This window comes from Tachysurus fulvidraco, chromosome 21 (genome assembly GCF_022655615.1).
Source record: "Tachysurus fulvidraco isolate hzauxx_2018 chromosome 21, HZAU_PFXX_2.0, whole genome shotgun sequence".
In the NCBI taxonomy this organism is placed as follows: domain Eukaryota; kingdom Metazoa; phylum Chordata; class Actinopteri; order Siluriformes; family Bagridae; genus Tachysurus; species Tachysurus fulvidraco.
Genome location: NC_062538.1, coordinates 3,337,029 through 3,364,098, shown reverse-complemented (window position 1 = coordinate 3,364,098; position 27,070 = coordinate 3,337,029). Strand labels below are relative to the sequence as shown.

The 27,070-nt window shown below is 39.9% G+C and overlaps 4 protein-coding genes, 1 long non-coding RNA gene and 2 other non-coding genes across 8 annotated transcripts in view; 2 read left to right on the top strand and 5 right to left on the bottom strand.

Moving 5' to 3' along the window:
- Positions 1 to 493, bottom strand: part of ssh2b (slingshot protein phosphatase 2b) — a 30,361-nt gene extending 29,868 nt beyond the window's left edge. The window contains exon 1 of the mRNA XM_027153354.2: positions 295 to 493. Within this exon, the coding sequence (XP_027009155.2) occupies positions 295 to 357 (63 nt within the window). The 5' untranslated portion in view covers positions 358 to 493. The remainder of the gene's footprint in view (positions 1 to 294) is intronic.
- Positions 494 to 2,370: 1,877 nt separating this feature from the next.
- nsrp1 (nuclear speckle splicing regulatory protein 1) lies at positions 2,371 to 5,396 on the top strand. Its single transcript, XM_027153356.2, has 7 exons — positions 2,371 to 2,436; positions 2,927 to 3,014; positions 3,120 to 3,176; positions 3,399 to 3,527; positions 3,707 to 3,914; positions 4,094 to 4,196; positions 4,605 to 5,396. Exons 1-7 carry the CDS (start codon positions 2,417 to 2,419, stop codon positions 5,311 to 5,313), a joined length of 1,314 nt encoding a protein of 437 aa, XP_027009157.2. The 5' UTR covers positions 2,371 to 2,416; the 3' UTR covers positions 5,314 to 5,396.
- A 798-nt stretch (positions 5,397 to 6,194) lies between these two features.
- On the bottom strand, positions 6,195 to 7,060 carry LOC113646890. The gene is made up of 4 exons (XR_003441548.2): positions 6,939 to 7,060; positions 6,688 to 6,744; positions 6,396 to 6,460; positions 6,195 to 6,304 (listed from the first exon to the last, which is right to left on the bottom strand). It is a non-coding gene; the product is annotated as an uncharacterized LOC113646890 (long non-coding RNA).
- Positions 6,561 to 6,635, bottom strand: LOC113646981. The gene has a single exon (XR_003441570.1). It is a non-coding gene; the product is annotated as a small nucleolar RNA SNORD65 (small nucleolar RNA).
- On the bottom strand, positions 6,821 to 6,896 carry LOC113646980. Its single transcript, XR_003441569.1, has one exon. It is a non-coding gene; the product is annotated as a small nucleolar RNA SNORD49 (small nucleolar RNA).
- Positions 7,061 to 10,735: 3,675 nt separating the features above from the next.
- On the top strand, positions 10,736 to 24,892 carry nup98 (nucleoporin 98 and 96 precursor). Of its 2 annotated transcripts, none has more exons than XM_027153406.2 (33): positions 10,736 to 10,901; positions 12,855 to 12,961; positions 13,143 to 13,238; positions 13,628 to 13,813; positions 13,905 to 14,041; positions 14,142 to 14,249; positions 14,337 to 14,499; positions 14,774 to 14,931; positions 15,025 to 15,165; positions 15,293 to 15,419; positions 15,508 to 15,600; positions 15,690 to 15,833; positions 15,973 to 16,103; positions 16,301 to 16,488; positions 16,596 to 16,715; positions 16,879 to 17,162; positions 17,265 to 17,378; positions 17,459 to 17,597; positions 17,706 to 17,883; positions 18,052 to 18,210; positions 18,844 to 19,071; positions 19,178 to 19,304; positions 19,794 to 20,211; positions 20,376 to 20,608; positions 20,762 to 21,031; positions 21,129 to 21,286; positions 21,379 to 21,519; positions 21,841 to 21,992; positions 22,096 to 22,317; positions 22,778 to 23,019; positions 23,133 to 23,287; positions 23,394 to 23,505; positions 23,601 to 24,892. In XM_027153406.2, exons 2-33 carry the CDS (start codon positions 12,883 to 12,885, stop codon positions 23,801 to 23,803), a joined length of 5,406 nt encoding a protein of 1,801 aa, XP_027009207.2. In that variant the 5' UTR covers positions 10,736 to 10,901; positions 12,855 to 12,882; the 3' UTR covers positions 23,804 to 24,892. The 2 variants fall into 2 exon arrangements, with proteins under 2 accessions (XP_027009207.2, XP_027009208.2); XM_027153407.2 differs by lacking the exon at positions 10,736 to 10,901 and adding an exon at positions 11,003 to 11,241.
- A 1,001-nt stretch (positions 24,893 to 25,893) lies between these two features.
- On the bottom strand, positions 25,894 to 26,832 carry LOC113646920 (olfactory receptor 52N5-like). Its single transcript, XM_047805546.1, has one exon. It carries the CDS (start codon positions 26,830 to 26,832, stop codon positions 25,894 to 25,896), a length of 939 nt encoding a protein of 312 aa, XP_047661502.1.
- Between the last annotated feature and the right edge of the window lie 238 nt (positions 26,833 to 27,070).

The following is a 27,070-nucleotide window of genomic DNA, read 5'->3' as shown; positions in this document are numbered from 1 at the left end:
GTGTGTGTGTGTGTGTGTGTGTGTGTGTGTGTGTGTGTGTGTGTTACACATTAAACCGCCTGAATCGGTGTATAAGATCAACCTGTTCACTAAAAACGAACAGATCGAACAAAATTAGCTCTCAGACCTTCAGTTCATAACAACAATGTAATTCCAAACCAATCTTCTGCGCATGCGCGTTGCTCAGACATAATAGAATGTAAAAAAAAACAGCGGAAACGAGCCCAAAAACTACCGACACGATGGAAGGTGTCGAGGCTGAAAAAGAGGACAGAAAAGACGACAATTACTCACCGAAACACAGGGGCTGGATGTGGCGCTCGGAGTAGGAGACCTCTGGACGGTTACCAACGCCATTCAGGCTCCGGGAAACGGATACCTGCGGAAAACTGGCGACGACGAGACGGACATAATTGTGTCAGAAGACAAATCAGCTGCGAGCGGATTCAGCTCGTCCGTTGCTACTGCTTCCTCTGTAAGGACGATCTGCGCATGCGCCGAGCCGCCAGCTGTCAAACCTCAGCGGCCTATCTAACCAGTGTGAGCATGTAGAAGAAGGAAAGGGAGACAATCTGACGTTCTGAACTCACTGAACCTACAATGACAGAGAATCATGTTGTTATAAAGTGTACAATCAAACATACAAAATGCCCTTATGACCCTGTGAATATTCAAATAACAAATATGTAAATATGCAACATCTTTGTTGGTTATTGGGGCCATGATGGTTTATATAAGGGAATTTACAACTTCCTAAAACACACACACACATACACACACACAAACACACTCACAGACGCTCTTACACTCACACACACTCTCACACACACACGTTGGTGTTTTAAGGAAGTTCATTTTTAGCACATTCACATTATTCAGTACATTAAACTTAAACCTAAAATAAACAACAGCTATAACAGACATTTGATATTAGGTCTTAGTTGTTTATAGTAGCTGTTCATTTTCAAAGTCATCCTGTTATTGATCCATTTTGACAAAAATAAAACTGAAAACAAATGGGAAAGTGGATGTGGCAATGCATATACCATCTCCATGATTAGTGAAGAATGACTCAAAAGTACAAAACACTCGTTCAGAAACAAATTAGTAAACAACACTTCTGCCTTCCTTTGGTCACAGTACCAAATTTAACAATGTCTTTTTCTGTCTTTAACAGTGGAAATGACAACTATTTTGTCTCTGAACATGCTGTCTACCCATCCACCCTGATCCACAAAGTAGAAAGGCATATAAATCATACTTATTAATAGATTAATAAAGCTGTATTATTATATTCTAAGCTACATTGATGCTAAAATCAATGTTTGTATACATATGCCGAATTAAGAATAATGATAAGGTAGACATTAGGGAATATTTGTGAGGCATTTGTAATTCCCTTTGAGTTCCTGTTTAAACGACTTGATTTATTGTGTTATTCTTAATATAAAGACATGTGAATCTTTTGGACAAAAGACTCAGGTGTTTAATTCACAATCATGGTGTAGCTTTTTATATTAAAAAATTTATAAATCAGTGTCTTGACCCAAGTGAAATCCTTTCAAAATGTTTCAACAAGGATGCTTAAAACCTAAAGTACTCGGTGGAGGTTAAATGACCATGAAGATGTAATGATACCCTTCACAAACAACCATATTTTATCATATTACATGTATTACATTGTAATATATATATATATACGTGTGTGTGTGTGTGTGTGTGTGTGTGTGTATATATATATATATATATATATATATATATATATATATATATATATATATATATATATTCATCAAACTCTGAACCATAATATAACCATCCTTTTTTGTAAATAATACTATTTATTACTAATAATTCTAAATAATACTTTTATAAATAATATTATTACTAATAATACAAAATAATACTTTTTATAAAGAGCTTGAATGTAGATTATACATAAACAAGCTGCAGTGTAGAAGGTTTTCTGTCTCTTTATATAATTTGTTCAGTGTTTGTTACACAAAAACAATTAAATGTGAAATTTCTTCAAAAGAAAATATATTTTCCAACCAAGACAACCATCGCCATCTGCTGGCACTACTTCCAATTCATAAATAAATGTAATAAAATAGGATAAAATAAATAAACTAAAATAATACAATCGGAATTGTATCATTATTGTCAAATGTTTATGTATAAACGCACAATAAATCAAATACATCAATCATAGCGCATCCGTTTGATTAAGCTTGACACTTTCACAACTATTTTTCAAAAATGTATTTCTAATGAATTCAAAAATAAATTAATTGTTTTTTTTTAATGCTATTAAATTGTAAATAAAATACCTTAAAAAATTCTATCCATGTACGTTGAGATTATTTAAGCGAATCTGCTCTACTATTTGTTCGTACGGCCAAAGAAAAAAAACAAGATGGCGTTCGGTGGTAAACAGTAAGTAAATGTAATGCAGGATTTGTGCAGGATTTGTTTAAGTGTATTAGTAGTTTATATACATGTGTAATGACAATTGCATACGTGTATTGTGAAGCTAATTATTGTCCATAACGAGTATTTACTTACAACTGGATATACGGTAGCTGTATGACTAGCTAGCTAGCAAAGCCTAAATACACTATACGAACCGTGTACAAAAACAGTGTACAGTAATATTCTGTTTCTTTAATAATGGTCCTAACAACATTATCTATAGGTCCACTCGTTGTTTAAGTATTTAACCACATTAATAGACAATAAAGTACAGAGTTTTTCTCCTGCACGTAAGTACACAGTGGAAACAAGTTCCTAATAAAGTGACCGCAAAATTAGGAAAAGCTACATAGACAAGATGGAACAAGACGATAGATACATGCTGAAGAAGCAGACTAAATGTAATAAATATACCACACGATAATTAAAACATCCCTGTTTGACATTATTGCAGGTACGGGCTTATTATACCCCAGAAGAGGGCTTCAAAATCAGCAACTCTATCAAGACCTTCTATTTTTGGAGATGACTCGGATGATGAAGTAATACATTAACTCATTCTTCGTCTCTCCTTCCTTGGCTCGTATATATATCACTTTGATCCGGTGTCCAGTGTGTGCATTAACATTATCCTTAACGTTTCCCAGACATCTGTTGGGGAGAGCTTGCAGAAGGAGGCGGTCAAAAAGAAGATGATGAAGCAGGTAAAAACCACCAGAGTCGATCAAATCGCTGGTTCCCAACATCAGTCCTGCGTCACACATACGCTAACCATTGCAGGGCTGTTTATTAGCTGTTTTTTTGAATCAGGTGTGTTAGGACTCAGAAAACATTAAAACAATGAAGAACAGGACTGGGAACATGTTCGATAGATTAAGCATTCTGTCACAGCAGGGTGTGTATTAATGCGTTATAAACTTGTTCAGACGCGACTTGAGATGCAGAAAGCCCTGGAAGAGGACAGCAGCGTTTATGAGTATGACGCCGTTTACGATGACATCCAGAAGCAAAGACTTGAGAGCAATAAGAAGCTTCTGGGGGGTGCCGACAGAAAGGTGTGTATTATTCTGATAGTGCTGTCTGTATTTAATGTTTAATATGGTAAGCTGTGCAAGCTGGAGCCTTTGAACACTTGAATTTGGTTTTGTGTAAAAATGCTATATATTTCTATTACTGTGAATTCTGAGTCATTATATTAAGTCAAAAATCGACCACAAAACTGTTCTCTTTTTAGCCCAAGTACATAAACCAGCTAATGCGTGCCGTAGAAGAAAGGAAGAAGGAGCAAGAGCGGCGCGACGACAGAAAGATCCAGAAGGAGAGAGAGGCAGAGGGGGAAAAGTTTGCTGATAAAGAAGCGTATGTGACCTCAGCCTACCGGCAGAAACTCAAAGAGCGCGAGGAGGAGCTTGAGAAAGAGAAGAGAGCGGCAGAGATAGAGGGTGAGATTTTATTACACCAGCTTGTTTGGGTGGCTACTGAAGAAAGGGCAGGAATCATTCGCATAATTTCCAACTGAATCCCAACTAATCTTGGGAGGAAAAAAAAACTGAATTTTATTCACTTTTAATAAAGTTGAACAGATGCCTGAATTTTTTTTTTTTTTGTCTTTATTCCAAAGCTGCTTTGGATGTAAAGAAGCAGAGGGACTTGAGCGGATTTTACAGACACTTTCTGAACCAAACCGTCGGAGAAGAGTCTCTTCCTGATCACAGTGCAGACCGGTAAGAACTTACATACATTAGGAGACTTTAAGCCCCACCCTTTTTATCGTAGACACAGGAAGCGTAGATGATGCATTAGCTGCTAGGGTTGTGCCCTTACCTTATAAGGGTACATGTGACTGTAACTTGCATCAAAGGATTTGCACCAAATTTGCATTGGGTCAGGTGCTTTTAGAACCGGCCACTTTAATAGAAACACTTGCAGCTCTATCCAATCAGCTGATCATGTAGTAACAGAGCAACGCAGGAAACTAATAATAACTAAACAACCTGCACAGCTCAGTTTGCCGACTGATGATCAGCACTATTGCTCTATTTTTCAGACTTAATGCATGTGATAATTCCCACGTTGTGGACGTGTTTCTTTCCAGTCGTTCCTCTAAAATAACCTTCTGTAACTTGTTCCAGGCGAGAAAAATCTAAATCCCCAGTTAAAACCTCGCCACCCCGAGCAAACGAGAGCGAAGCCGAATCGAATGAGGAACAGAGTTTGTCTAAAGCAGAGTTCAGCAAAAGCAGCACCAACAGCAGTCACTCTAAACGGCAATACCGCCAGCGGTCTCCTTCATCCGGAAGCGAAGTTGAAAGAAAGAAGGAGAAGAAACTAGAGAAAGACAAGCATGGTCACAGAGGGAGAGAAAGAGAAGACAAGCACAGCCACCAGGAAGAGGACCGAGACAACATCCGGAAAGAAAACCGCAACCACACGAGGGAGAAGGATCGACACCGGGACAGAGACGGAGACAGAGGGAGAGAACGAAGAGATAGAGACAAAGAAAAAGAAGACAGACACGGCGACAGGAACAGAGCCAACAGTGAGCAGGACAGACACCGAGATCGAGCATACCAGAAAAATCATGACAAAAAGGAACAAGAGAAGAAGGTGCAAGGAGATGGAAAAGAGAAGGACAAGGACATGCAGGATCAACAAGAAAAGGACACTCAAGCCGACAAGGACACTGAAGCTGACAAGGACACTCAAGCCAAAGCAGCTCAAGCACTCAGCAAGTTTGCGAAACGCAGCAGCGACCAGACTGTGAACTCGGCCAGAGACAGATATCTGGCCCGACAGATTGCCCGCTCTACTGCGAAGACCTATGTGGAAAAAGATGAATAAATTGCTATACGCTAAACGAATACACTGTACAGATATTTGGATGTTTGTAGCTAGAAAAAAAATAAAACACTCTCAAACCATCATTGCTAAGAAAACATTTCTGTAAAAAAAAACATACATTTTCCAAATATAGTAAATAACACTTTTAGGGTTAATATTGGCTCACATCTCACCCAAAGTACATTTCTAGAAATACAGGTCTTTAATTGACGTTATTGAGCTCATTAGGCTTAATCAATTGTAATGTTCATGTAAAATAGCAGAGAAACTGATTGCAAATTTAAGTTAGAATTAACAATCCATCGGTCTTTAATGTTCACGGTCAGTTACACAGAGGTGTAATGGTTTGTAAGTTTAAATAAATCCTGCCACAACCCCAAACCACTGCTTTTTGTATGTGAAGTAAAGTCCCTCGATGAGATGAAAAGAGAACTTGATCAAGGAAAGGAATTACATTTGTCTGCACTGGTAGGAGTTTACAAGCAAATGGCAGCTAAATCATGCAGGGTTTCTGGCACAACAGGACATTATGAAATTATAGAAACCTATTCAGTCCCACCAAGTCATTAACAGTTATATAAAAGTCTCCCCTTTTATATAACTGCTAATGACTTGGTGGGACTGAATAGGTCCCACCAAGGTGCAGAAATTAATCAAAGGTGCAGAATAGGTGCAGAAATTAATCAAATTTTCATTGTGTACATAACATTAGTCTCAGTAACTGGAAAAACTAAAATGAACAATTCATCCAAAATGGTTGAACTACACTATTTTGGCCTGGACAGGAGTTAGTTTGTAATAAATGAGAATGCTTTATTAATAAAAAACTGGGTAATTATGTACAGATGTATGAGAAGGAGGAAAAGAACTGCACTGAACAATTTACAAAATATCAATTTATTTATGACCATTGCATAAAACATTCTTAAGCAAAAATCACTAGGTAGTCTTCAGCTGTGGCAGCTTCTCCATCTCAGTCACTCGTCATCTGCTGAATGAATAAAAAAAAAGGAATAAATAAAACTGCAATCAGCAATCATATTTTATCCAGATCTTAAGGAGAAGAAAAAAAAAAAACTCACCCAGAGATGTAAAAGCAAGGGACTGGTCTGACCAGATCATCAGCTCTTAGTGCTCAGGAGATCCCCTATAAAAAAAAAAAGCAAAGTAAACGTTAGGAACCGTTTCAGTTGAAGGATCTAATTAAGTATAAAACTAAAATCAGTAGAAATCTGCATGAGCCACGTGTTCAGAAAACCGATGATCACCACTGAACATTCTGCCGGTAATTCCAGCTCTTTCAGTTTAGGTTCTCATCATAACACCAATCTGTACGTTCACCACACACACACACACACACACCAGATCAGATACCTTGACGATGCAGGAGACTCAGATGAACTGAAGCACCACCACGATGTCCACGGTTTTCTACAGAACACACAGAGCTCGTAAGAACAGAGGCCTCATCTATAGACAACAAAACACGTGGTACTCTAGTCTCAGATCTCAGATCAATAGTGAATAAAATCGTCAGTTATCGCATAAGACGGCACTTCCTATTCAAGGTTTTCATCACAGAGACGTTCATGTTGCTATAAAGGGACTCGATCAGAAAAACTCACCTCGTGGTTTATGAGGAAAAGCTCGAGTTGGTGAACAAACTGATCCTCAAGGCATCGTGGTTGTGTAGGAAGGCTAATAAGATTAGCATCAGAGCGTGAGGCTATGCAGAGATAACCTGAAGAAAAACAAACGAAACAATTAGTACACGTTTTTGTACAGCATTACATTTTAGAGACGAAGAAAATATTAGCAACTTGCCTTAGCATTGTAGCTTCTAGAACCACGTGGTTCATTAGTATTGCACGTGCTATAAAAAAAAAAAAAGCTTTTAAATAAATGTAGACTTCCATAGTGGTAAAAAGCCCATGACCCAGTGAAAGGTGCTCACAGACATATTTTCAACAGACATTAAAGCCATTGAAATTGTCATCAGGTTAAAACTCAATCCTCGTCACGCGCAGCAAAGCAAAGACCGAGCTAGTGCCGGGCGTTGATATATATACTGCGTCTTCTTCTTTGGTGTTTATTTGAGGTTGGAAGCTCAACTTATGTGGTGCGTTTCCGCCACCTAGTGGATTAGAGTGTGGATTGCAACGTAGTAGTAGTAGTGTTAGTAAATAGATAAATAAATAATAAAATATATTATTCAAATATTTTAAAAAAAATAATACCATAAAATTACAGGATTTGGGATTACCCCCTTAATTTATATATCTATATAAATCCTGTTAATTAATCTTATTTATTTTAAGCCGTTTCCTAGCAGAACCTGGAGAGACACACCGTTTTCTCCCAAGTGTCTTTAGAGCCTGAGTGTTAAAGGAAATCTTTCTCTTTCATATGCAAAACATTTAATGAGCACATGAGCTACTGACTGTTCTTGGCCACATTTATCACACTTCCATATTCTGCTTCTTCATTCTGTCTTATTTAATGCACAGTGTTAAATGTGCATTCTGGAGCAACAAGCCCTTGAATATGGTACAGACAATCTCTTGAATGCGGTATAAGTGCCTTCCTTTTATTCCAGTGTCCTGCTCTTTCTGTCACATCTTTCTTATTACTTTTTCACTATGATCCCTCTCACTTCCCTCACCTACTTAATGATAAACGTATGTCAATATGTGAGTGTTTTGAAGCCTTGGCCAGAGTGTCTGCCTCCTCATTTCCTTTCACCCCTATATGTGATGGGACCCACGAGAAGTTAACACTAAGTCTGTACCTACTAGTTCTCAAGAGGCTTTGTATTGCTTCATAAACCAAGTCTTGTCTTGCTGTAGATGTTCCACAGTGCATCATTTGTAAAAATTACTGACCTAGTAGCTTGTACTTCCTCCATCCACTGAAATGCTAGCACTACATTCCTGGCATTTAGCAGACTCATTTATCCAGAGTAACTTACTTTTTTTTTTTTTATACAACTGAGCAATTGAGGTTTAAGGGTCTTGCTCAGTGGCAGCTTGGTGGACCTGGGATTTAAACCTATGACCTTTCGATCAGTAGTCCAACACCCTAACCACTAGGCTGAGCTACCAAGTACCACAATAGCATATAGCGGATATCTCAGATAAAAAGTATATAGACTGATGCTGCTGTACATCCGGTGTACATCCTTCGATCCATGTGTATATATCTGAACTTCTTTGTAATACGAGTGGTCAATGTATTGTTGCACCAATTCTTCTTAACATGTTCTGTCCTTTGTTCTGTTTTTCTTTATATATAAAGAAATATTAAATATAAAATGTTAAATAGATCTAATATTAATCTTGAATTTTGTATTCTACTAATCCTTATATTATTCTTTATATTTACCTTTTGTTCCATGTTTATGTTCTGTAAAGCTGGTTTGAGACAATGTCAATTGTAAAAAGCGCCATACAAATAAACTTGAATTGAATTGAATTTATGTAGCTGAGTGTAAAACATAGAGCAGAGCCAGGGAGGTATTGCTGATATGGCCACTTAATGGGCAGAATCAAGATTACATAAGACTAGGAGTAGGTAGAATGGATGATGAAGGAAATGAATGGTTACCTTCATGCTCATTAAAGCAAACTTACCAATGCTATTCAACTTCAAAACCCCGCTCTCATACAGTATTTCCATACAAAAGAAAAGTGAGATTCAGGCTATAAGTACCAGAAAACGTAGAGCTAGAAGACAAAGACAAAGAGTAGAGAAAAAAGGAGAGAATAGAACAAGCAGCAGAAGAAATAAAACAACTTGTGAATGAATTAAAGATTATGAAGCTTGAAGAAATCAATGGATGAAAAAGTAACAGAAATGAAGAATGGATCAAGATCAAGATTATTAAAGTGATTAAGTTTTCTTTACTTTATTTTTCTTTCTTTGCTTTCAAAATATGTATGCATTAATATTGCTTGTGTGTTAAAAGATAAGGTGTGCTGAGTATGCTAAATGAATTCTCTCTTAAAAAAAAAGTGCTCAGTAACCCGTAAAGGGAAACCACAACGCGCGTAGGGGAAGGACTTAGTAAGATGATATTGCAAGCTTGTGCTTTTTGAAAGGACCTTAAGGCATACAACCGGTTACTGACCACGGGGTCACTGACTTTGAGAGAGGAATGGTGGAGGGAGTTGGTTTTGTGAGAGAGGATTGGAAAGGATGTTGGTTTTAAAGTTGATAAGAATGGCTTATTGGTGAAAGGCTTAAAAATGTATAAAAGCTTGTCTTGAATTACATTGTTGGTGCATTCTAGTGTAGACAAGCTCAGTGCATGTTATACTCTGTGATTTCAATGTTGTTGTTTTTTTGTATTAGCATGGTCATCCAGAGAAGTTTCACAAAGCCGAATACATCGGCAGCGTTCTAAATACGAACAGAAACTGTAAACGTCGATCTAGCCTATTGAAACTGGGACATTCAGGGTCCCGGAGGAGAAAGGAAATTTCCTAGATCTGACTATTAAAAGAAGGACAATCCCATTTGATATTTGGCGATTCTACCCTGTTCAGTGATTCCTGTCGTCTGCCCCAAGTCCCCTGTGATAGGCTCCAGGCCTGGCGTGTAACCCAAAGGTGTTTAGTGGTATTTAGATCTGACTATTTATCATATATTTAATAAGCCGCAGCGCCCAAAAGGTCTCTGTCCTCACCGCTGTCTCTATGGAACCGGACAGGAAACAAGCGCGTCTCCCCTAGAGTTCTTAGTCGAGCCTGACACTTATCAGCCAATCAAAAAACAGAGGCTACACAACAGCCAATCAGAAAATAGCACTATTGTATCTGGGTAAGATTTAACGCAACAACCAATGAAAAAAAAACATTTATTAGTGAGCGTATTTTCGATGGTCGGTTTGAACAAAACCTCAACACGAAACAGCTCGTCTCTAGACGGGACATTGTCCTCAATCATGACCCTAAAAATGTCTGGGCTTGAGCCGAACTGTTTTATATGGGATCAACATTACAAATGATAAAGGAGACGAAAAAGGCAACAAACACTTACAATCAACACCACCAATCATAATCTCTCTCTCACACACATTAATAAATGCAAATTGAACAAATACTTTGTACTTGGTTAAAATGTGGTCAGTGATCCTGGTGAAACACATTTTTTTATTTTTGGGTGGTGGTTTTTTTTTTTTTTTGCAAATGTCACTTTTGCCTGTCTTCAAAACTTGAGAGCCCTGTGCTACACTATTATACAATGATTACAACTGATTACATTCGTCAAAAGCACAGATTTTAACTTTACGCAGAATTAAAATAAGCGAAATATATAACGTTCAAATGAAACATGCAAGGACGTGTTATATATAAAAAAAAACTTTGTATTTTTTTTCTCCGTGGCGAATCTCCAGTTCACGTGTCGAATCTGCGTCTCTGTTCTACAGCCGGTGACGCATTTGGCGTTGCGTTGTTTCCCTCCAAGCGACCGAGTTCTTTTTAGCGACATGTTCTTCGAACGTTCTGTCGGAAATCTCACATCTTCTCAAAGCATCGCAGACGTGACGGATCTCTACGTGTCCGAACACACGTTGTGATTTCGACACAGTGAGTAACTTTTGACCAGACATGTGATTTTGTTCGAGTTCGAATCGCTCTGTCTCGCGCACTACCGCCTTTAGCTAGCTATGCTAACTTAGCTAGTTAGCTAACTAGCCGACTCGTGAGCATTAAAACGCAGCTAATTCGTTAAAAATAACGAATACAAACACGGATATGACATCTTAAATGTCTCTTTTTATTACACACCGAGCGTTTTAAACATTTAAATGAGGTAATTTCATGTTAAAAAAAAAAGTCGCTCGTGAGCTCGCTGGTTCTGATTAGCGCGTTAGCTTTAAGCTAACATCACTGGAAAGCGGTTCTCACTGGTTTGTACGACAAGCACGTGAGTCAAAAGAGAACATTTTAGTAATTAATTTGTTGTTGTTTTTGTTTAAAAAAAGAAGCCAAATGAAACGATTCCAGCTTCGACGACACTATCGTGGTTAAGCTAGACCTTTAATCTGGGCGGTTTTGGTTAGCTGTTGTCTGTTCACGCTAGTTTTCACTGGATAAATCCGGTTTGTAAACCTCATAGTTACCTCAGACTTCACGGTACTTTTCACAAATGATCTCTCTGTTGTTTAGTTTCTGTCAGTGACTAAAACTAATGGCGTTCTGACTCTTTTTACAAAGCTTCTACACCTGAGTTTAAACACAACACAGGCCTTGACCGAGCACAGGGCCTTGTCTCTGGCGCCCAGGACACTTAACACTTATTTATGAGTTAAAGCACTATTTAATATGACTGTCTTTTTTGTTCATTGTAATTAACATGACCATAAGAATTTAGTAACAACTCTGAGGTAAAGAAAAAGGATATACGAGTTCTCCTAGTTCTCTCTGAATGCTGTTGCTATTATCACATGTTACAAGATGTTTGTCATTTATTGTACATGTGGGGAAAAGTGAGAGCTCTGTTTTAAGTCATCTTTTCTTTTTTTTTTCTTTCTGTTCTTTTATTATTAAAGAAAGTATTTTAATGACTAGTTTGTTGAAAATTCCCACAAAATCAAAATTGTTTGGGAAATTGCTAACTTGAATTTTGTTTCCTCTCTTTTTTATTTCTATTTATCTATCTATTTGTTTTTATTTATTTATTTATTTAGAATTCTGAATTTTTCTCTTATTTTTTTGTACTAAACATAAAGCAGGAATTTTCTATGAACTGAGATGTATTTGTTAAAATCCCACCTTCATATTTCTGTCACATTCTGTCTGTTCAATTTATTTAAGAAAAAATAATCTAAATCTTGACCCATGGACACTTCATTCCATTGCCAAGTACTAAACATGACCAAACCTTAATCCAGACGATTTCCCCTCAGTTATGCGAATAAATAAGACATCTAGTTTTTATTTTTTACTTTTTGGCCCAATTATATAATTTTAAAATATAAATCACCTAATTACGGTTCTTTCTTAGAAAAGTCTCTTAAATATAGATTTCTATTACATCTCTTACTGTCGTGACACATTGTCGTTAGCTGAAAGAGAAAGCAAAAAATCCTCTAACCCTAGATATGGTAAAGGCATACTATAACTTATCGTTTTCTCCTCATTATAATATATTATGTTCAGTATAGAGAGTATTATCAGCAGGTACTCGAATGTAGTGTAACGATTTGTGCCTTTTCCCACTAGCAGGACATAAAACTGTAGAAGTGCTGTTTTGTCCTGCTATCATTAATAACAAACAGCGTTTGCAGATGAGACAGATGTGGTGGTTTTGTCTGTTTTTTTTTTCTTTTTCAAGCAGTCATGTTTATTGTACACAAGTAAATATAGCTAGTTATGTGAACTACCACATTACACACCTTAAAAACGTGTCATTTTACACATTGGTTAAATTTAATCGGTTAATATTTTGAAAATATTTTGAACACAACAGATGAATAATGAATAAACAATTTTGTTGGTTTTGATCATTGAAATTGATTGTATTTGTGTCTGTGGCAGACTTATGCAGTGTCTATAGCAGCCCAAGATGTTCAACAAGTCGTTCGGTACTCCCTTCGGGGGAGGAACAGGAGGATTTGGGGCTTCATCTACGTTTGGACAACAGAGTAAGTATTGAGGATTTCATCTGTGCTTCATGTTTCATGCTTCATGTCTGATTTTCTTTTTCTATGTGCAATGTGTTTTATTGTTATTTATTTATTTTTCTTCTTTGAGCCTAATTTCCTGTGTTGGTCTGTATTGAGGTAAAAAGTGATTTTTTATTTTTTTTTTGCTTTCACTATCCAGACACAGGGTTTGGTGCAGCAGGTGGTTTTGGTGCCTCTGCATTTGGAGCCACAAACAACACCGGTGGTCTCTTTGGAGCAACACAGAACAAACCTGGTATGCAGATAAATACACATACATGCTTCTGTCATCTCTGTGTTCAATTTTTGAGCACAATTTGTAAAATATGTTTTTGATATTGTGATGTGGTCCAAATGTTAGATCTCATGTTTGAAATCTTTGTTCTTGATCATCTGTTTTAAAACGGTTGTGCTGTACAAAACAGTGCGGTGTTTCTTAAAATAAGAGGTTTTACAGTATCTGTGTTTAGCCAGTATTCCACAAATATAGGAAGAACGAGCTTTCCGTTGTTGTTGTATGCAAATCAATGACAGAATTGACTCTCATGAGTCAAATAAATTCGGCTCGGGAGTCACTCTGGTGGTGAATGGATCAAGGAGGCTGAAGAGATTATGTAATAAACAGAGATCTTTTGCTCTACCTAGGAGGGCTCTTTGGCTCCAGCACGTTCAGTCAGCCCGTCACTTCGTCCACAAGCAGCGGATTTGGGTTTGGTGCAACAAGTGGTGGTACCTCAAACAGCCTCTTTGGAAGTACTAATACAGGAAGTGGGGGTCTTTTCTCTCAGCAAGGCAATGCATTCAGTGCCAGTAAACCTGCCTCTTTTGGTAGTAAGTTCAGTTTAATTAATCCGGTAAGGAGTTACACAGCGATATGTGGTTATTTGGTATGTGTTATTACATTGTCAAATCTGTTTTGCAGCGTTCGGGACTAGTACCAGCAGTGGAGGGTTGTTTGGGACAACTAACACCACCTCCAATCCATTCGGAGCAGCCTCGTCTTTGTTTGGATCCTCAGGCTTCACAGCTGCCCAGCCTGGCACAACCATCAAATTTAATGTAGGTTTAATCATTTTAATTCCTTACAACTTAATCTTTTTTTAACTTGGTCGGAAACAGGCGTTTTTTAAATTTTTCTCCATCTCCTAATTTCTTTCAGCCACCGACAGGAAGTGACACGATGGTAAAGAGCGGTGTGACGACCAGCATCAACACCAAACATCAGTGTATCACAGCCATGAAGGAGTACGAAAACAAATCTCTGGAGGTCAGGAGCAGTTTTTTTTTTTTTTTTCCCCACCATCTAGTGTCTTGAGTGTTTAATCAGTTTAATAATCACATCTCTGTTTTTCAGGAGCTACGGTTAGAGGATTACCAGGCTGGGAGAAAGGGACCCTCCAACACAGGTGGCCTGTTTGGGGCTACAGCCACCGCAACACCAAGCACTGCTACCGGTCTGTTTGGCTCCACGGGTCCTGGCTTCAGCTTCAACCAGGCCAAGCCCTCCTTCAGTGCTGGTAAATATAAGATATAATATATAAAATACAATCTCTGTAAGTTACAGACATTGGCGTGTTCTCAGGACGTACGCATATATACACTTTTGCTAGGAATGCAATAAGTCCTTTAAACATACATGTAATTTTTTTTATTTTGGTCTCATGATTACAATGGAATCTTTAGCATGTATGTTAAGCAAGGGTATGCATGTCCTTGTGCTGAATTCTAGATGCTTGTATGTATTGCTGTTACACAAAATGAATGACCGTGACATGACTAATTGTTCTGCAGGTACAAGTGGATTTGGGGCGACTCCGGGTGGCTTATTCGGCCAGCCAGCTCCGGCTAATAGTCTCTTCAAGCCCTTTGGTCAGCCCACCACGACCCAAAACACAGGGTTCTCATTCGGTGGCACCAATACCATGGGCCTGGCAAATACCAGCAGCATGGTTAGTACACACACAGTTAGAAAGTTTGTGAGATGATGCTGACATCGATGTTTGTAATTATTTTATAATCTGTGGATTATTCACCGTGATCAGGGTTTGTTTGGGAACACTGCTGCCTCACAGGCCGGAGGTTTGTTTGGAAACACAGCGAACACCAGCACAGCGGCTGGCTTCGGCACGGGCACTGGACTCTTTGGGCAGCCCAGCACAGGCTTTGGGAATGTTGGTACACAGGTGACTAGTGAAAATTTCTCACTTTCAGCTATTTTTTTTCCATATGAATGTCATTTAGGTAGTTTGGCTATTTATGCATTAATGTGTTTTTTTTTTTTTTTTTTTTTTTTTAAATAAATCTTTACAGAATTTGTTTGGAAACAAGCCTGCTGGTTTTGGTACCACCACAACGAGTGCTCCTTCCTTTGGCACAGGAACAGGCCTGTTTGGCAACAAACCCACACTCACACTTGGCACAAATACAAACACTTTTGGTAAGCGTGAGAATTTTATTTGTAGTCTGTTTGTAACCTATTTAAAAACTTGCCTTTAGATTTTATAAATCAAATTTGTGTCTCTTAGGTTTTGGTGCCAATCCTGCTGGAGGCAGCCTGTTTGGAAACAAACCTGCTACTGGTACATTAGGAACAGGACTTGGAGCAGGTTTTGGAACAGGTATAATCTGTTCAGTTGTTTTGTGCATAACGATAAACTGCATCGTCTTGTCTTTGTATTGAGAGGAGCATCTCATCCCATCCTTTCAGGTGTAGGTACAGGGACAACGTCTCTGTTTGGAAATAACCAGAACAAGATTGGCTCCACTCTAGGGACAGTGGGCACATTTGGGGGACCTAGCTTCAACACAGGAAACAGCAGTCTGAACTTTGGAGCACCGCAGCAGCCTGTCGGTGGGTATTACTCCTTTATGAATTAACATATTAGAAAAAAACTTTTGTTTGGTTGTGACTTGTCTAGTTTAAAAATTTCAAAAACATAAGGATGGAGCCCTTTGGATTACAAGCTTCCTAAAACGTTTTGTTCTTTCAGCTCTGACGGATCCCAACGCCGCAGCTCAGCAAGCGGTGCTACAGCAGCAGCTCAACGCTCTTAACTATTCACCTTTTGGGGATTCTCCCCTTTTTAGAAACCCACTCTCTGATCCCAAGAAGAAAGAAGAGGTAGGTGGCTTTTCTTTTCTTTCCCCTCTTCTTCCTCATCCTTTTTCTTTCCTCCCCTCAGTTAGTTGTTGAAGCTCTGATTTAAGGAGAGATTGGCCTATCTAGAGTAATATAGTTTTCTAGTACTTTATAGCTTGATCCCTGAGATGCTCGCAGATTTGGAGAAAGATTTTTATATTATTTTTGCTTTAATTTAGCGCCTGAAGCCTACGAATCCAGCTGCCCAGAAAGCCCTAACGACCCCCACGCACTACAAGCTCACCCCTCGTCCTGCCACGCGTGTGCGCCCTAAGGCCCTCACCTCTTCAGGTTCTGGGAAATCTCAGCTTTTCGACGGCCTAGACGACGAGGAACCATCTCTCACAAACGGAGCCTTTATGCCCAGGTAAGGGACATTTTATTCAAAGCCTTGGATTTTAAACAGGGATTTTGCGTTAATGTCTAGAAATCCATAAAGTTTTGTGAAAGCATTTACACTTGTTCTGTTTTTAGGAGGAGCATAAAGAAACTTGTGTTAAAAAACTTGAATGGAAGCAGTCTGTACAGCAGCCCACTGAACAGAGAGGTCGATGACTTGAACTCTCCGTCAGAATATCCGCAGAACGGCCTCAGGTCAGATTTTATATTGGTATCTTATAACCATGATGTTTTTTTTTTGGCTCTTTTTGGATCGTTAGAGAACTAAATGTTATTCCCTTTAACGTGTAAGCAGTACAATTTAACTGTGTGGCATATTACCAGAAAAACCCCTCAGTAATCTTTTAAATTTCTCCAGTCTGAGAGCAGATGCAGAGGAAACCCAAGATATAGAGGGTGAAGGAGGAGCAGAGGATGATCTGCATGTCTCCAAGTTCTATCCCAACCCCATTGTTAAGTCCATCCCACACAACCAGCCCAGTCCCTCGCTGCAAGACACCATCACCGAGCTGAACATGAGGAGAGTCGTCAGCGTCCGTAACGGCCTGGACCTCAGCAGCGAGGAGATCTCTTTGGGAGATGACAGCGTTCAGGAAGAGAGAGACGAAGAGCTGGAGGCACAGAGACCTCCTCACCCAGCTGGTATGTGGTGTCTCTAGTCTTCCAAGCCTTATAAATCCAAGATGTTAATCTGTAGAACCATCGTGGATCCACGGTTGACTTCCCCCTCTTTCGTGTTTGCAGGTATCGTTCTCACACGGATCGGTTACTACACCATCCCGTCCATGGAGGAGCTGGGGAAGATGCTGAATGAGAACGGGGAGTGTATTGTCGAGAACTTCACAGTCGGAAGGAAAGGTATACTAGCGATCACAATTCGTAAAACATTTATTTTACAACACAGATGAATATCAATTCATATCGAACATGTGTTCCAGGCTACGGGTCAGTCTTCTTCCCAGGCGAAGTAAATTTGACCAACCTGAATCTTGATGAAATCGTGCACTTTAGACGAAAGGAAGTAATCGTCTACCCCGATGACAACGATAAGCCTAACGCAGGAGATGGCCTCAACAGGTTAGCAGCACCATCTCCTGTTTTCCTGATACTTTTTTGACTTTGAACGGCTGTCGATGCTCTGCGTGCTTAAATAATAAAATGACGTACGTTAAATGTGGTTTACAGACGAGCAGAAGTGACGCTGGATGGCGTTTGGCCCAACGACAAAACCACCCGTGTTCAGATCAAAAGTCCTCAGCGTCTGAGCGAGATGAACTTCGAGGAACGTCTGGAGAATGCTTCACGCAAGCAGGGTGCTCGCTTCCTGGAATACAGACCTGAAACTGGCTCCTGGGTGTTTGAGGTTCGAGTCCCCCTTCTTTCTTTTTTTTTTTTTTTTTATGTCACGTATGAAGACATGTATAGAGTTTGAGATTATATAATTCTTTGTCACAGGTTACGATTTGTTTTTGATGTTTTCTGACTTGCAATTCTGTGAAACGATTTTAATCCTGTTTCATCTTTTCTCCAGGTCACACATTTTTCCAAGTACGGCCTGCAGGACTCTGACGAGGAGGAAGACATTTCCCAGGCTAAAACCGAGACGAAGAAGTTAAAAACAGCCATCCAGGCAGGACTGCAACAAATTCCACTGTCCCAGCAGCACCAGCAGATGGCGCCTCAAGCTCAGGTAGACTGAGGAACACGCTACGACAGACACACTGAGCTCATCTGTACCACTGCTGCTGATGCCGATAAATAGATCCAGGCTGTCTACAAGAATTGATAACATTTTACAGTTACAATTTAGCACCGTATCATATAACTATACAACTTTTTAGACACTTGGCCTGTTTGCTATGCAGATTGTAATCGGTTTGCAGTTAAGAATATATTTTCAAGCATAGTCATGGAGAATTTATTTAACTTCTGTAGGCGTTTTATAACGTCTAACTTTTTTATTGGCTGTTTTGGGGGTGGATTGTGAGTGAACATAAGCTGCTGAATGTATATCAAATTTTGTTACATAAGTGTTTGTTGTGTAAGTGAAATGCTTCATTCATATTCCTTGAATTATTGCAAATGATTCCCTAAACACGTGCAAATTCAGTGGTTTAAATGGGGTGTGATTGTGTGATTTTGTTTATGTATTCTAACAAATAAAAATGCAGAATTTTTTGGCAATACAATAGTGTCTTTTTTTGTTTTTGTTTTGTTTGTGTTAGAGGAATGTCTCTGTGTAACACGTCGAATTTATAGTTGTTGATGTTTGCCGATATTTAAGCATGAGCATCTCACGGTCTGTCTTTGCACGTGCGTGTAGAGTACGGCCGTGCTGGAGCTTCTGAGCCGTGTGCCGGAGCTGGACAGCGACATGGCGGATATCACCCAGGAGCCTCCAGCAGATGGACTGCTGTTTGAGGAGGACGACAGCGTGCTGGAGGATGACACGAGGATGGCTCTAAGACCAGCCACCCCTACTGAGCCAGAGCCCATCTCTGCTTCCAGTCAGATTGCTTCCTCTTTAGGAATCAACCCACACACACTTCAGGTTTTAGCGGCGTTCCCACGATACACTGCATATACTTGAACACACTGTGAAGACTTGGGGTCGTGTGTTTACTATGCCTTCTATTCTGTTCCTGTAAATTGCACAGATTATGAAGGCGTCCCTGTTTGCGGGTGACGACGACTGCGACCTCTTTCACGAGCAGCTCCCTCCGAAACTCTTAGAGGTTTCGTCTCCTCAGCTTTTAATCGGTCAAGCCCAAGCCAGGCTATCAGGTTAGTAGATTTTTGAATACACACATATACACACACACACACACACACCGTCACTACTGACATGTTTTCAGAAACAGGACAAGGCAACACTCGGTGTCATTTGAATTAATATTGTTAGCTGTCCGTTATGCTAGTATAACCCAGAGGTGGGAGTAAGTCTCAAGTCATGAATGTCAAGTCAAAGTCGAGTCTTTTTTTAATATTTGTCAAGCAAGTCGCAAATTTGCGACTTAAGTCTGACTCGAGTCAAGTCATATGACTGATGTCATTTCCCACATCTCTGATATAACCCATAGCCTTCACCTGGTGTACCAAAAATGTAGTTATATTAGCTTTTTACTGCTTTGGTCAATGCATGAAGAACTAACCTTTTATTTTTTCTTCCACAACTTGACAGTAAGAAGACACCCATCATTAATTACTTTGTTGTATTAGTAGGACTTTATGCTGTGTCACTAAAAAGAACTTTTCTTTTTTTTTTCCTGGAAGTGGGTAGCCGCCTCCAGAGCAAATTCACCTCGTTTGGAGGGCTGTTTTCCCATCTGCCAGAGGTTCCTTTTGGAGCAAGCCCTCAAAAGCCGAGTAAACCAGATGTCCCAGAAGCCCCATGGCCTTCGCTGGGCACCTCCATTATGTTGCCTCTCCCTGTTCCTGAGGTCACTCTGAGGACCGTTGGAGCACGCAGACTGGGTGGCCCTGTGCCAATGGCTAACTCTGTCACTAGCGGAAAAGGTCGTTTGATGATGGACGCAGCGCTGTACATGGGACGGTCTTTTAGGGTGGGATGGGGTCCGAACTGGACACTAGTGCATTGTGGGAATCCCCTGAGCACATCTGAAGAGTCAAAGGATCAGACCAAAGACGTCCTGGGCTTCGGCTTCTTGCCCAAACCTACCAAGACCTGGCAGTGAGTCGAGCGAGAATGAATGTTAATCAAGTTTGCTGTTTGGGGTTTTGTTTGATTTTTACTTCATTTTACTCTAGAGAATAAGTGATTAATAAAAGCTGCATAGCCGTATTTTTGATAAACGATCTGAATTTGATTCATTTTTCTCTCAATGTTTTCTGCAGAATCAATGAAAGCCCTTTCAAAGTACACGTGGAGCAGGTGGTTGGCATGGAGCCCAAGGAGAAGGCACAGAGCCTGTCCGTGTACCACAAGCCCCTCGAGATCGGGCTCAAGCACAGCACGATTAGCACTGATGATATCTGCCCTTTCATCCTGCCAGAGAAAGGCGTGAACGCACTGCACGATTACGCCGAGTGGATTGTAGAAGTCCTCAAGCAGGCAGGAGCTGGAGATGGTAAGATGATCTCTCACAGTTCTAACTACTGACTCGTAATGCAAGAAGCAGCGTCTACATGCAGTTTATTTTGGATCAGATTCAAATGTCTAGATCCAAGATCAGAATTGAGGAAACCTTCTGAGAGCACTCTCTTCCTGTCGTTTCCATCAGTCGTACTCAGCCACTGGCAACAAGTGTGGACTCTGTGTGAGGCTTTATGGGGACGTCTTGGAGAGCAGGACTTGGAGCCCGAGGTTGGCGGAGGTTACAGAGAGCAACATGCGAGAAGACACAGTTTCTCTCGCTGGCTATCTGAAAGCGCAGCCCAATGCATCCAGGAGGAAGTGAACCAGTGTAAGACACAGAGTCACGTCGAAGCCATCTTCAGCTACCTGACTGGGCATTGTATCAGTGAGGCTTGCAGACTGGCCCAGAAAAATGGTGAGGTTAAAGAAGAAGAAAAAAAACCCCAATCCTTGTCATGTCGTCGTGTCTTAAGTTAAGTTTAGTAATTTGCTGTTTGTTCGTCTGTCTGTAGGAGACCATCGTCTGTCCCTGCTGCTGTCCCAGGCGGTGGGTTCTCAGATCAGCAGAGATCTTTTGGCTCTGCAGCTAGCAGACTGGAACAGAATGCAGACAGACTCTTTCATCCATGAGGAGAGATTGCACATTTTCGCTCTACTTGCAGGCAAACCTGTAAGGATCAATACCAGTTGTGTGTGTGTGTGTCAGTTTTATGATTGGGATTGAATACACCGATTTGATTTTGGTCGGATCTCCGTTCTCAGGTTTGGGAGACGACAGACTGCTGTATAAATGTGTGCTCTAGGCTGGACTGGAAGCGCTGTTTGGCTGTGCATCTGTGGTACATGCTGCCTCCTACAGCATCCGTAGCAGACGCTCTCTCCAAATACGAAACCGCCTTTCAGGTACAAATCCTACAGCTCTGTTCTATTCAAAATAATTTAACCTTTTAAGAAGAAATTGATTGTCACCTGTTTAACGTTAGGAGGAATTAGGACATTCATAATTTCTGTTTGTCTAAACCGCTGTTTAAAGCATATTAAAAAAAATATAGAGAATAAATTCTTTAATATTTTATGGCTGAAAGTACTGTGTAATCCATATCTGTAGAAATAACAGGATCGATCTCTGTACATGTGCGTGTTGGACGTACGACGAGTTCCTGATGGTCTGAATGACTGATTTATTTTTCTTTTCTTTTTTCTTTTTTTAAATCATGTTTTCAGGGTTCAGAAGAGGGAATAAAATACGCATGTGCTCCTCTTCCACCATATATGGATAACATAGACCAGGAAACTTTAGAGGAGATGGAAGATACAGAATCTAATAAAACCCTCTATGACATCTGTTTCCATCTTCTCAAACTTTACAGTGACAAGTAAGTAGACAATATGCTTCTTAAATGTTTACAGACTTTTCCCCAGATCTGTTCTGTAACGAACGCGTGTTGTTTTTATTCAACATTGATATGATTTGTTCAGGCACTACAGCCTGCAGCAGCTGCTGGATCCCACTACAGTGACTCCAGAGCAGCTGGACTATAGGCTAAGTTGGCACTTGTGGAACGTCCTGCAGGCCCTGAATTACACTCACTTGTCGGTGCCAAGACAAAATCTGCTCCACACTAGCTATGCTGCCCAGCTCGAGAGCACAGGCCTCTGGGAGATGGCTGTTTTTGTTCTCCTGCACATCCCTGACTCCTTGTGAGTAACCTGGCTTTAATTTCACCAAGTTGTATTTGTTTAGTAACGAACCTGTTGCTGCTAAAGGGATTCTAATTATAGAAGGTCTCATGAGGTGATCAGAGGAGCAAGCAGACATCATGTAGAGGCTTCGAGTGTCACTTTTACGCTTATCATTCGCATACTAAACTTTCATCCTCTAACCTCAATTCATTTAACGGTTTCACGTATTACCGAAATAGGGAATAAGGAGCTCTGCGCTAACAATAAAATCTTGTTGTCATGGAAACATTTTAATAGCACCGCCTGCAGCTCTCTTGATTTTTAACCTGTATGTGTAAACACGAGGAGCTTCTTGGCAACCCTTGTGGTAATATTCTCGTTGAGGAAACTGAGGCCTAACGTGCAAGCGTTAACTTGTTCGTTCGTAGAGACAGGCTTGTGTTTCGCTGAGCATTGTTGTCTGTAATCGGATACGTAGACTTCGAGAGCGTGCCGTGCGGGAGGTCCTGAATCAGCACTGCACCCTGGAGGAGACAGAGGAGACCGCAGAGAAGGAACACTTCCTCACCAACAAGCTGCTCATCCCCATGCAGTGGATTCATGAAGCCAAGGCCACCCGGGCAAGCAGGGACGGAGACCGGCACCGCGAAGCACTGCACCATTACCGGGCCGGACACTGGAACCACTGCCACCGACTTGTCATCCAGAACCTGGCTTCAGGTTTGTGCAGGAATTTGTGAAGCACAAGGTTTCTTCTAGTGGTTAATCTTCACTCAAACATTTTTATCTTTTAATATAGAATATCCTCATTTGTTGTTTCTATATTCTTCCAGACTGCATCATTAATGATGATCATGAGTATCTGAAGGAGTTTCTGGAAGGCTTGGCAGTGCCTGAGCGCAGTGTACAGATACAGGACTGGGACACATCAGGACGTGTGTATTTGGACTATATCCGTGTTATTCAGACCCTGAATACCATTCAGAGGGTACGTCGCAACTTTTAACTAAGATTCTATTACTCAAATATTAACCTGGATTTTGGTGTTTGTTGCTGTCATTTTGAGAATTTTTCCTGTTTAACAATCTGTTTAGACGGACAGCCCGGGGTACGAGCTGGAGCGGCTACACACCGACGTCACGTCCCTGTGCAGCAGGATTGAACTCCTTCCCTGTTTCAAAGCCAAAGACAGACTGGCCCAGTCAGGTTCGTGCTTTTAGTGCGTATGTAATTAATAACATTGCGATACATATCACAAAAAGGAAAACATATGACCGTCTGCTCGTTCTGCTTGACTACAGAAATGGCCAAACGTCTGGCTAACATCCTGCGTGTGGTGCTAAGCCTTCAGCAGGGTGGAGAAGGCCCACCGGATCCTCGTCACATCCCCTTGTGTCATCTTGCACCCCACATCGGGCGCTTACCCCTGCCAGAAGACTACGCTCTGGAAGAACTTCGCAGCCTCACCCAGTCTTACCTACGCGAATATGTTGTTAGTCACTGAGACTAGTGACGATGTACTGTACAGAACTTCAGGGCTTTTCTCCACACTCTAGTTTCACCTCATAATGTCTCCATAACACACACACATTCATTCATGAGTCATTTTTCATGTCTGATTTATATGCTTGGATACAGGTGTGCATTTTACTGTGTATTTTTTTTTGTTTGTTTGTTTATTTTTATTTGAGAACCCTTCATGCATGTTAGTGTTATTTTTCTTACTCTCGGTGGAATGCTTGCTAAACGTCGTTAGCTGGCGATCATTAGAGAGAAACTACACGTTGCATCGTTTCGTGTCACCGGCTTTTCTGTGTTTATCATTTTCTATTAAATATCAGCTAACTTTAAATTTTAATTAAGTATTTTGCTTCATGCAACATTGTGCTCTGGCAGAAGATGATTTTTTATTTTTTTTTTTTTTCTTTCTTTATTCATTTTGCGCCTCAGAGCTGCTGCGTAATTCATATTGAGGATACAACTCAATCGAATCAGAAGTTATCAGTGGCTGAGATTATGTAAAACGTGCTGGTCTTTTTAAGGAAATTTATCGTTTTGAGATGGAATATATAACATCCCTCAGTTTGGCACCAAAACGACGACGCTTAAACCTGTAAAATGGCCGTGAATATCTTTATTTTTGTAAGATTTTGTACATATGCAACACAACAACACTGCATCGTTAACTTTTCAACAAACGTAATATAAATTAACGGACCGAGCTGTAAAGCAGGCGAACGTGAGGATGTATTTAACAAACGGGAGCGGGAATCGTCCTGCTGCCGTTTGTTTCTCAGCAATGTTCAGACGGCGCAAACGCTTATGTTTTATTTTAGAAGTGCGTAATTAAAAGCGGTCCTGCTATAACGCTGGTTTTCACATAGACTTCATTTTAATTCTTTGCTGTAGCGTGAACTGTCTGACTGTGATGCTTTGTCTTATCCGCTGCTCTGTTCATTTGACTCTGTGTGGATGTTTGTCGCTTTCATCCTTTTTCCTCCTCAGCATGTTTGTGCGGATTACTTTTCTAAAAAAAAAAAAAACAACCAAAAAAAGGCAAATAAAATAAAAATAATTATATTTTCTGTTTAAATTTTTGTATTTCTATGTCGAAGAAGCTAAGGCTCAAGAATGTGCATCACACAGCCTGAACATTTATAATGAAAGGAGTAAAATGCTGAAAAAGCAAGAAAACCGACCCGCTCTTTGCCCATGGTTTATTTAAATTCTTTTTTAATATAGTGAAAAATAATTCAATATTCTTCCAGCAGATTATATTTAATCCATAAACACTAAGGCAGGTTTACTAAAGAATAACGCAGAGGTTATTCACAGCACTTCAGGACAGTCATGCTTTCTCTTTCTCTCTTCACATCGTACACCATAAATTTCTGTTCATAATCTCTAAATAGAATCATTTACATTAATTCACTGTTAAACCAGCGTGATGTATTTCTCCCCCCTCACATTAAACAAGGAGGTCGTTGACACCCTGCAGTTCCTCAGTCAGGCTTTTGTAGACAAATGCGTTAAAAACCCAAACTAAAGATCTGTGTGAAGTAGGAAATGAAGACGTCATGACAAACATCATCGATTATAATGATGTTAAAGATAAAAACTCGATTCGATTATTAACATATGTGATCTTTCGTTAAGTAAATTTAAAGCATGACAGATGGAAATTAGGTAACACATTCTCACAAGACAGGTTTAAACAGTGAAGGATTATCACAGATTTTTAAAATATAATGATAGAGCCTAATAGTCAGAGACAATAGAATAAAGACTTGGATAAAATCAGGTACCCACATTATTACAGAAAGTTTTTCATGTACTTAAACACACAAACAAAAGCTGCTCATACTAAATATTTTTTTTGGTAGAAAACATTTTAGATCCTTTTGGCTTTACAGCAATTTCTTTACACAAGACTTCTTTACAGATTGTATGTCTAGTAAAAATCATATATATATATATGTGTGTGTGTGTGTGTGTGTGTGTGTGTGTGTGTGTATGATTATTATTGGAATCACTGCATATTATTTAACACTGCATTCGTATTGCACTGAAATCTCTATTTAAGATTTAAGGAAATCATCTTGGAATCACTTTCCTCCTCTGGAATATCTGCTTGAGCCCCTGTCGTATTTCTGTTGTCTGAAGGCCGTATATGACAGGGTTCAGGCTTGTAGGAACGACATGAAATAAGATACTGGCTAGATTTCGAAGTTCCTCGTGAGATGTGAAACGGTGCAAAATAATTACAGTGCAGCCACATCCAAGTAAAATGAGATACACAATCAGATGGGTGCTGCATGTTTTTATAGCCTTACTCTTCATTGTGCTGCTTTGGTTTTTACAGCAAACGTAGGCGATCTTTATATAAGTAAGAGCGATGCAGGATACCGACAGAGTCCAAAGCATGACAGAAGAAAGCAAGCCAAAGACCTGATTTAGCAACAGATTCTCACACGACAGTTTAAACAGTGAAGGATTATCACAGTAAGGATTTGAGATTGTTGAAGTACAATGAGAAAGCCTAATAGTGAGGGCCAATAGAGCTCCAACTGGGATAGTAGCGATTAGCCAAGCTATTACAGTAAGTTTTACAACCATCCTGTTAGTCATTATGGTGTGGTATCTTAACGGGTCACATATGGCCACGTGCCTGTCGAAAGCCATGATCATTAATATAGTGTGTGAACTTGTACTCAATGAGTGAACCATGAAGGCTTGAATTACACAAGCGACATAGCTGATATACCTGTCAGATTCAGTCAGAATGTCTTTGAGTAAACCAGGCAGTACAGCGGAAGCACTGAGTGCGTCACACACAGGGAGGTTACAGAAAAGAAGGTACATCGGTTTGTGAAGAGCTTTTTCCGTCGCTATCATCATGACGATGCCAAGGTTAGACACCATAATAAACACATAGATCAAGAGAAGAAGAACGAACACGGGATAAGCCGAGTAACGTGTGATCCGCAGTCCATCGATCTTGAGAATTTCATATCTGTATGATCCGTTTTCCATCGCCGCCTACAAGCCTGTAGAAAACAAACAGGTTAATGACATTTCATTCTTCATCAGTTTATCAGTTTTACCTTTAACAATAAAGTTTAGATCGTCTTAACAGCTGTGGAACTATCAGATGATGTGAGATGCATCTGTAATATATTTTCCTGTTCAAATCCCACCTTTAAAGAGGAAAGGCACAGGTGCCACTGTGATGGTCTGTTCAACTTTTATAATCTGTAATGTTGCCTGTTTC

What these genes read in the sequence shown, in the direction of transcription:
- nsrp1 (XM_027153356.2), top strand. Translation starts at nt 2,417, where the DNA reads ATGGCGTTCGGTGGTAAACA. An exon ending in AAAAGAAGATGATGAAGCAG is followed by an intron (nt 3,177 to 3,398) that starts GTAAAAACCACC and finishes AAACTTGTTCAG; the next exon opens with ACGCGACTTGAGATGCAGAA. An exon ending in TGGGGGGTGCCGACAGAAAG is followed by an intron (nt 3,528 to 3,706) that starts GTGTGTATTATT and finishes TTCTCTTTTTAG; the next exon opens with CCCAAGTACATAAACCAGCT.
- nup98 (XM_027153406.2), top strand. Translation starts at nt 12,883, where the DNA reads ATGTTCAACAAGTCGTTCGGTACTCCCTTCGGGGGAGGAACAGGAGGA. An exon ending in TATCCGCAGAACGGCCTCAG is followed by an intron (nt 16,716 to 16,878) that starts GTCAGATTTTAT and finishes AAATTTCTCCAG; the next exon opens with TCTGAGAGCAGATGCAGAGG. An exon ending in GAGACCTCCTCACCCAGCTG is followed by an intron (nt 17,163 to 17,264) that starts GTATGTGGTGTC and finishes TCGTGTTTGCAG; the next exon opens with GTATCGTTCTCACACGGATC.
- LOC113646920 (XM_047805546.1), bottom strand. Translation starts at nt 26,832, where the DNA reads ATGGAAAACGGATCATACAGATATGAAATTCTCAAGATCGATGGACTG.